We start from the raw sequence: 10,000 nt of genomic DNA, 5'->3' as shown, positions 1-10,000 counted from the left end.
CAAAATGGAAGAAAGTAATATCTCAATATATTCCAATCAAAAGGGTAAGAGAGAGAGAGAGAGAGAGAGAGAGAGAGAGAGAGAGAGAGAGAGAGAGAGAGAGAGAGAGAGAGAGAGAGAAATATTTTCATTTCCTTACCAAAAAGGAAATGAAGTAAGATCTTAATCTATTCTAACGAGAGAGAGAGAGAGAGAGAGAGAGAGAGAGAGAGAGAGAGAGAGAGAGAGAGAGAGAGAAACAACTTACCGGAAAGAAATGCGAATCCTTCACTTCTTTTGCCTTTCTCGTCTTCTTCTTCCGGCGGAAGTTGGAACATTCGCGCGGTTGACATTTCGGCGTTTGATTTTCTTCCTCTTTTCTTTCTTCCGTTTTTTTTCTTTTATTCCTTAATTCATCTTCCAAAATATTGCCAAAGTTTTCCTCTTTTCTGTGTGGTCTGTGACTGGTCTTATTTTGACTCACGTGACGCGGTATTCTGTATAATAAGGGAATGAATCTTTACGAACCTCTGTGTATTCTGTTCGATTTTTTCCGCACCTGTGTGTACTCTGATTTTTTCGGAACCTCTGTGTATTCTGATTTTTCCGCACCTGTGTGTACTCTGATTTTTTCGGAACCTCTGTGTATTCTCTGATTTTTTCCGTTCTGTTTGATTTTTTCCGCAACTCTGTGTATTCTGTTTGATTTTTTGTGTGTACTCTGCACCTCTGTGTGTTCTGTTTGGATTTTCCGCACCTTTTACTCTGACCTCTGTGTATTCTGTTTGGATTTTTCCATTCAACTTTTTTTTTCGCACCTCTGTGTATTCTGTTTGGTTTTTCCGCACCTGTGTGTACTCTGATTTTTCGTGTTCTGTTTGATTTTTTCCGCAACTCTGTGTATTCTGTTTGATTTTTTCCGCAACTCTGTGTATTCTGTTTGATTTTTTCTGCACCTCTGTGTATTCTGTTCGATTTTTTCCTCACCTCTGTGTTTCCATTCGAATTTTTCCGCACCTACGTGTATTGTTTGATTTTTTCCGCACCTCTCTGTATTCTGTTCGATTTTCTCCTAACCTCTGTGTATTGTATTCGAATTTTTGCCGCACCTCTGTGTATTCTGTTCGATTTTTTCGATTTTTCCTCACCTCTGTTTGTTTTTCCATTCTATGCATTCTGTTTGATTTTTTCCTCACCTCTGTGTATTGTTTTTTTCGCATTTTATTCTGTTCATTTTCCTCTCTGTATTCTGTTTGATTTTCTCACCTCTAACATTCTGTTTGATTTTTTTCCTCACCTTGTATTGTATTCGAATTTTTGCCGCACCTCTGTGTATTCTATCTGATGTTTTCCGCACCTCTGTGTATTCTGTTTGATTTTTCCGTCCCTCTGTGTATTCTATAATAAGTCCTATGCCCAAATGACGTCACACGGTATTCTGCAGGCATGGAAATGAAGGTAAAAAATACTTATTTTTTATCTCGATAAGTATTCTAAGTAATCCGCACATGTAAATAAAGAGAATGTTTTTTTCTCTAATTATTGTACATCGACTTAAGCCACCTGGTATTCTTAATACAGAAAAAATCTGATGCTTAGCCTTTAAACTGTATTCTACAATTTGTCTGAAATCACACGGTATTCAGTGCATAGGAAAACTGCATATACTTGAAGATAAAAGAATAATACTGTATAACATTCATTAATACTGTATATTATTTAGGATTTTTTGGTTTTACTACGTGTAATCTATTATTGCCTACATTTAGTTTCCGGATAATTTGTACACAGTAATGAATGAAAGGGCATTTTATTATCTACTCTGGGCAATCTAAGCAATCTGTCCACACGAATACAGAGTTAAGTTACATTTTTCTGACCTATATATTCTATATGACCCTCTAGTGACCTGGTATTCTAACAAGTAAAAATGCGCCGAAATTTCATTAGCGCAATCGAGTTTTCTATACAGCGTATAATGCTGTATGAAACTCTCAGCCACGGCCCATGAAGCGCTCAGCCGCGGCCCATGAAAATTTAATCACAGCCTGTGTTGCCGGCACCTATAGCGGTGCCAGACTCACTATCATGGCTAACTTTAACCTTGAATAAAATAAAAACTACTGAGACTAGAGGGCTGCAATTTGGTATGTTTGATGATTGGAGGGTGGATGACCAACATACCAATTTGCAGCCCTCTAGCCTCAGTAGTTTTCAAGTCCTGAGGGCCGACAGAAAAACGGACGGACAGGCAGTCATCTCAATAGTTTTCTTTTACAGAAAACTAAAAATGGGAATAAGGCAAAAAAATCGGGTCATTTCAATAGCAATTACTCTGTAAGTCCTCTGTATTCTGTAGTCATACATCGTTCGACTTCCCACGAAAGGAATACATGAAATGTTCAATTTTTTCAATTTCTTATCAGGGAGGTTTATCGCTTCTCGCGAGGTTTCGAAAATCTTGTATCCAAGCATTTTTATTTATTTCATCATTGGGAGTGAATGGGGAGGGGGGGCGGGGAAGTAGGGCGTGCTTTATCAGAACACCTCAGTCGTGTTCTACAAGACATTCTCTTGTAGTTAACCTCAAAGAAAAAACTTCGGTGACTTTCTTTTTTGAAAGACTATATCGATAAGTCTTTTGCTTGTGAGTCATCGAAAATCGACCGGCGTTTTCACGCTTATCACCTGATAAGAAAAGATATCGGGTAGCGTAAAAACCCCTCTAATGCACTGAATTCTGACTTTTAACACCTGAGTCTCTCTTGTTCCTATAAATATCTGACAAATGAAATGTTTACTTTGTAAAGCGCAATTTATGTATGTATGTATGTATGTATGTATGTATGTATGTATGTATGCATGTATGCATGTATGTATGTATGTATGTATGTATATATATACATATATATATATATATATATATACATATATATATATATATATATATATATATATATATATATATATATATATATATATATAAAAAAGTAAACATAAGAAGGCATTTTTGCCTTAATTATACATTCATTATGTTTCATGTCTTTCTGAATCAGTTATGCACACACATACACACACACACACACATATATGTGTGTGTGCATGTATGTATGTATGTATGTACAGTGTATATATATATATATATATATATATATATATATATATATATATATATATATATATATATATATATATATCATATATACATATGTATGTTATATACATAACTATATTATATATATATATATATATATATATATATATATATATATATATATATATATATATATATATATAATCTAACAAACCCAACGTCGCTCCCAGGAACCGACAGAGCATGTAACCTAGTGTCCTTATCTAGCCCAGGCCGACAGGAACCAAGAAAGCAAAAGACATAAAAACATGAATATATAAATCCTGGGAAAACGGAAGCAGAAGAGCATTCCAAAGCTGGCAACAGGGGGGAAATAAACAGTAGCTAATCTGTGTAAAAACGAAGAGTAAAATAACGGCCTCCAGTTGAATAATTAACGGTACGGAACTGATGATAACAGGTCCGCCAAAACGCCGGAAATAATTTCGGGTTTCTGGGACGGCCTCACCTAGTTATTTCAGTTTAAAAGTCCAAAAGTCCGTCTCGCTCTTTTTATCAGTCTATCTACTTTTATCTACCTCTGCCTAAAATGAGGTACAGTATATTGATTGATGTATCTAACATCATTATTAACTATATTTTTCCATAAACACTTGCAAAATGTGCTAACTGTAAACCTATCAACAAATATACTGAGTGGGAAATTGTTCGAAAGTGCTGATTAAATGTGCTATCAAATAACAGGAAGAGAACATGAACAACCATTCCAAGTGTTATTACAACAACAACAAGTAATCTTAAAGTAATACTCAACACTGGGAAATGTCTTACAGTAATTGCCAAGCAATTCTGAACACTGGGAAATGCCTTGTTCTCTTAATCTCTGCTCGGACGAAAGAGGATATCTCGAGCGTGAATATAATCACTTAACATTACTACCATTTGCAGCAAACCCTAGCGGTCTGGTGCAATGGGAATGGGTCATAATGAGACCCGAAAGCCAATACCGTTAGAGAGTTACAAAGTAAATGTTTCCAAAAAATATTTAGAATACATTTATCATAGGGTATGTTTAATCACGTTGACATTAACTTATAAAATGTTAGTCACTGAGAGAGAGAGAGAGAGAGAGAGAGAGAGAGAGAGAGAGAGAGAGAGATCGGCGAATTTAAACAAAAAATAACATTGCTGCGCATTTCATAATTTTCCAGCAATTCAAATTATCATTCAAATATAATTATTCAGAAACCCAATAACACAGAGCACCCGACAGTTTACTCCTTCCACCCTTGCTCAGTATAGAAGCTTCGGAACTTCCTATCAGCGTCTGTTTTCCTTAACTCTCGTATCTCCTATTTTCCTAGAGTTGTATCAACTGAAAAATATGTATGCCGTAGGGAATACACAAAACATTTTTTTTTCCAAAACTCAGCTTTTCACTAACTTAATCTAAAATGATTTCCGGACTTCCGTTTCTTTAAAAGTCCAAAAATCAGTTTGAATGACAGAAAAACCATCTTTAAAAAAAAAAAAAACTCAATTTCAGAAAAAGTTCGTGTTCAATTTCGAAGGTGTACAAATCTCAGAGAATACCACAGAGGCCATAAAATCCACGCCAAAAAAAAAAAACTATTTTCTACATTCACGCGGAACTTAAACACTTAACACTTAAAACAAGAAGCAATTTTAAGCATGCAATATGCGTTCACTATTAAAAGTGAACAACGCCGTTTCTTCACACCAAAAAATCTACTTTCCATTACCACAAGGAACTTAAATAAACATAACACTTAAAACACGACGCTAATCTAAGCATGAAATCTGCGCATATTATTAAGAGTGAATAACGCCATTATTTCACACCAAAAAATCTACTTTCCATTACCACAAGGAACTTAAATATACATAACACTTAAAACACGATCCTAATCTAAGCATGGAATCTGCGTATACTATTAAAGTCTATCATCCAAACAAGAGTTGAGTGATTACGATTAAAACCTGGAACGAGACGTACAAGAGATGTACAGATCTACTTCTAGCACGGAAGAGTCACACTGAATAAAAATCGGAACATACAGACTGCCTTTGCTGCAGGTGTGAGAAATGTCGGGATCAAAAAGATAAGATAGTAAGGTTTATACGCTTGGATTTCCTTGGCTTAATGCTCTTAGGTGTGATAAAATACCTATTGTTCTCTCCGTCTCTGTCTCTGTCTGTCTGTCTGTCTGTCGCTCCGTCTGTGTGTGTGATATTATATATATATATATATATATATATATATATATATATATATATATATATATATATATATATATATATATATAATATATATACAATGATATATGTACATATATATACTGAGATGTATATATATATATAGAGATATATATAGATATATAGATTTATAATGTTTGTATATATATATATAATATATATATAGATAATAATATATAATGTACATATATTATATATATTACATATAATATATATATATATACATCTATATATAATATATATATATATATATTATATATATACTATATATATATATATATATATATAGAGAGAGAGAGAGAGAGAGAGAGAGAGAGAGAGAGAGAGAGAGAGAGAGAGACAGACAGACAGACAGACAGATAATAATATATAATTTTCCAGACAGAATCAGACAGACAGAGAGAGAGAGAGAGAGAGAGAGCTACGTCAAAGCAAAAATAAAATCACACAAAAAAAAATTATACAGAACACAACCCTGTGAAATAAAGAGAGAGAGAGAGAGAGAGAGAGAGAGAGAGAGAGAGAGAGAGAGAGAGAGAGATAAAATTTATTATTGAATAAGAAACCTTTCTCAGAAAAACTCGTGCATAAAAGAGGGAAAGATGAAAGAGGAAAGAGGAAAAGGGAATGATATAAGATGTAAAATAAGAGTCACTTCATTCCTCTTGTGATTTTCCGATCCACCATGCGTGACGTCACGATATTGAAGCAAATGCCATAAGCATGATTGCGGAACGATTTGGATCTCTCTCTCTCTCTCTCTCTCTCTCTCTCTCTCTCTCTCTCTCTCTCTCTCTCTCTCTCTCTCTCTCAAGTGTATTTCACAGGGTTCTGTTCTGTAAATTCTTTCTTGTGTGATTTTGTTTTTGTATTGATGTAGCCGTTCTCTCTCTCTCTCTCTCTCTCTCTCTCTCTCTCTCTCTCTCTCTATTTCACAGGATTCCGTTCTTGAGAGAGAGAGAGAGAGAGAGAGAGAGAGAGAGAGAGAGAGAGCGTATGAGTCGAACCAAATACTATCATTGCTCTTGGAGAGAGAGCGTACGAGTCGAACCAGATATTACCATTACTTTTATTACTAACATATTAATAACAGTATTAGGTGTTTCCTAGTGTCGAGATCATCATTTTTCGAGAATATCATTATTAGTTTCCATGTTTTCCTCCAAACATACATATAGACAGTCAATATGAATCAGAACCATACTTTCCTTGCCGGATATAACGATGCAATATTCAACAACTGTGCAAAAGATACTCCAGCGTAAAAAATAAAAAATCATTCCTTAATATATGAATCATCAAAATAAAGGACTTTATAAAGCCTTCAACAGCACTGAAATTAAAACCAAAAACATCGTCCAGTCCTTTAAAATATCAAAACTTAAACAAGAAAAAATAATTCAGTATTTAACTTTTACAAAAAAAACTAAAAAAAAACTTCCCATATAAAAACAACAACAAAAAAACTCGCGTCCATAAAAAAATAAAAAACAAGTAAATAATGCGCCGAAGTTTCTTCGGCGCAATCGAGTTTCCTGTACATCCGCTACACCGTATAATCATGGCTACCAAAAATAGATCTATCTTTCGGTGGTCTCGGTATAATGCTGCTTGAGCCGCGGTCCATGCAACTTTATCCACGGCCCGGTGTTGGCATATCCTATATCGCTGCCAGAAGCAAGATTATGGCTAACTTTAACCTTAAATAAAATAAAAACTACAGGGGCTACAGGGCTGCAATTTGGTACGTTTGATGATTGGAGGGTGGATGATGAACATACCAATTTGCAGCCCTCTAGCCTCGGTAGTTTTTAAGCTCTGAGGGCGGACAGAAAAAGTGCGAACAGAAAAAAGTGCGGACAGAAAAAAGTGCGGACAGAAAAAAGTGCGGACAGAATAAAGTACGGACAGAAAAAGTAAAGAAAAAGTGCGGACAGAAAAAGTGCGGACAGAAAAGTGCGAACAGAAAAAGTGCGGAAATAAAGTACGGACAGAAAAAGTGCGAACAGAAAAAGTGCGGACAGAAAAAGTGCGGACAGAAAAGTGCGAAAAAAGTGCGGACAGAATAAAGTGCGGACAGAAAAAGTGCGGACAGAAAAACAGAAAAAGTGCGGACAGAAAAAGTGCGGAAGAATAAAGTGCGGACAGAAAACGTGCGGACAGAAAAAGTGCGTGCAGACAGAATAAAGTGCAGACGAACAGAACAGAAATCTAAAAAAACAAAATAAATAAAAAAAAATTCTCGTACAAAAATTCTCGAATTCCGAGATGCAAAGAAACCCGAGTTGCAGAAACCTTAGAGGCATCATCTTCCGAAGACCCAGAAATGGTCGCGAAAGACCGCGACTTAAGTCATTCCCGCCGGAGGATTACCGTAAGCTCCCTCCGCCGAAGGAAGTCAGAGGTGGAAGAGTCGACTCTGCTTCCTTAAAAGGTCAAATCTTTCGTAAAGTAGAATGAATGAATGAATGAATGAATGAATGAATAAGTAAATAAAAAAAAATATATATATATATATATATATATGTATATATATATATATATTATATTATATTTATTTATATATATATATTTATTTATAAAATATATTGTTTATCATATATACATATATATATATATATATCTTCATACAATAAAATTTCTCATATAGACATAAATATTTATATATATGTAATATACTCATTAATGCTACCAAATTGTTTGTTACCTGTTTACATCCATTTATCAATTTCATTAAAATTTCACTATGTTTCTGTTTGCCTGATTTATTATTGAACTATCTCCCGTTCTCTCATTATAAGTATGTATGTATATATATATATATATATATATATATATATATATATATATATATATATATATATAAACATATATAGTATATATATATTTATATATATATATATATATATAAACATATATATATATACATTTATATATATATATATATATATATATATATATATATATATATGTGTATGTGTGTGTGTGTGTGTGTGTGTATGCCGCATAGAAGCAGGTCAGATGCAGAAGCACAACCAATAAGAACTCTTTCAGATGACCGCCATAAACCCAGCCTTGTTGTTGGATTAACGACGCATTCCGATCAGTACACGATAATAGCTATAAAAGCCTTTACCGCTAAGACTCGGCCAGAGAAAAGCTGTAAGAACGATCCATCTCTCTCTCTCTCTCTCTCTCTCTCTCTCTCTCTCTCTCTCTCTCTCTCTCTCTCTCAGACACACACGAGACGGATTTACCGTAGCTAGTAAATACAGTAACCACATCTCTCTCTCTCTCTCTCTCTCTCTCTCTCTCTCTCTCTCTCTCTCTCTCTCTCGAGATCATTTATCCCCACAAGTTACATACATTAACTACAAAAAAACGATATTTTTACTTACCCTCGTAACAATCACCATGTTGCCGGTGTTGGGGTGTTAAGATCCACCTGTAAAATAAACAAAAACAATAGTTAATGACGTAGGATCCACCTGAAGAAGGAAAATCAAAACAAAATAATAAAATCTAATAAATACTTGATAGAATACAATGGCAGGATTTCAACCCAATCGCTTACATAGAAAACGGATAAATCACCTCCCAGGATATTGTAAGGGTAACTCTGATAATTACAGTTGCTTTATAATGTGGTCGCATTGATATGAGTGTAAGACTGCATCAACTGACGAATTTTATTCGTCTAGTCATCCAATTAATAAGAATTCAACAATCTGTTCTTTGTTTTCCTGGACTGACTACATATATGTACACACATATGTATAATATTTGTATATACAATGCATATATATATATATATATATATATATATATATATATAAATCATATTAACTATCACTTTACATACATATAAGTCGTTAACTCATTTTTGTCATAAATAAAACAAATTCTCATTTTGTCCATAAATAAAATAAATTATATATATATATATATATATATATATATATAAGTATACTGTATATATGATAGTTTTGGCTCTGATTTTACACATGGCATTATTGTACCTCCAAACATTAGCCACACGTAACCCTCTGATATGGAAGTCACAATATCTAGGAAATACCTTACACCCAAAGCATTAACATGCAATGTATTCATACATTCTGGCCAGGAATATATACTTATACATACATACATATATACATATATATATATATATATATATATATATATATATATATATATATATATATATATATATATATGTCTTGAAAATAATTTTGTTGGCTCCCTTGAGGATATGAAAAATCTTGAATAATGCTTCCAACCGATCTCAAAATCTCTCTCTCCCTCTCTCTCTCTCTCTCAACTTTTATCTACGCATCTGTGTGGGTGTGTGTGTGTGTGTGTGTGCGTGCGTGTGTGAAATACAGAAAACGATTTCTAATATAATCTGGCAAAAGGCTAATATAGATGAAATTATAAAAGGCCAATTCTAAAACATTATCTCTCTCTCTCTCTCTCTCTCTCTCTCTCTCTCTCTCTCTCTCTCTCTCTCTCTCTCTCTCTCTCACACCACTTCTGGAAGGAGGAAACATTCTCCCAAGACAATTAAAAGAACGACAGACAGAATAAAAATCTGAGCTGTAACACCCGACAGAAAACGGAATCTATAGAAAATGTATCGAAAAATTC

The 10,000-nt window shown here is 34.0% G+C and overlaps 1 protein-coding gene across 4 annotated transcripts in view; it reads right to left on the bottom strand.

Moving 5' to 3' along the window:
• Nucleotides 1-10,000, bottom strand: part of ck (myosin-VIIa ck) — a 182,993-nt gene that overhangs the window by 121,426 nt on the left and 51,567 nt on the right. For 3 of the 4 annotated variants that reach the window (XM_067125565.1, XM_067125566.1, XM_067125567.1), the window contains one exon: nt 8,749-8,795. In XM_067125565.1, the coding sequence (XP_066981666.1) occupies nt 8,749-8,766 (18 nt within the window). In that variant the 5' untranslated portion in view covers nt 8,767-8,795. Of the gene's footprint in view, nt 1-247; nt 477-5,090; nt 5,132-8,748; nt 8,796-10,000 lie in introns of those variants that run through there. The other variant, XM_067125568.1, reaches the window with a different exon arrangement.

Source organism: Macrobrachium rosenbergii, chromosome 23, assembly GCF_040412425.1.
Source record: "Macrobrachium rosenbergii isolate ZJJX-2024 chromosome 23, ASM4041242v1, whole genome shotgun sequence".
Taxonomy (NCBI): Eukaryota; Metazoa; Arthropoda; class Malacostraca; order Decapoda; family Palaemonidae; genus Macrobrachium; species Macrobrachium rosenbergii.
This window is presented reverse-complemented; position numbering and strand designations above follow the sequence as displayed.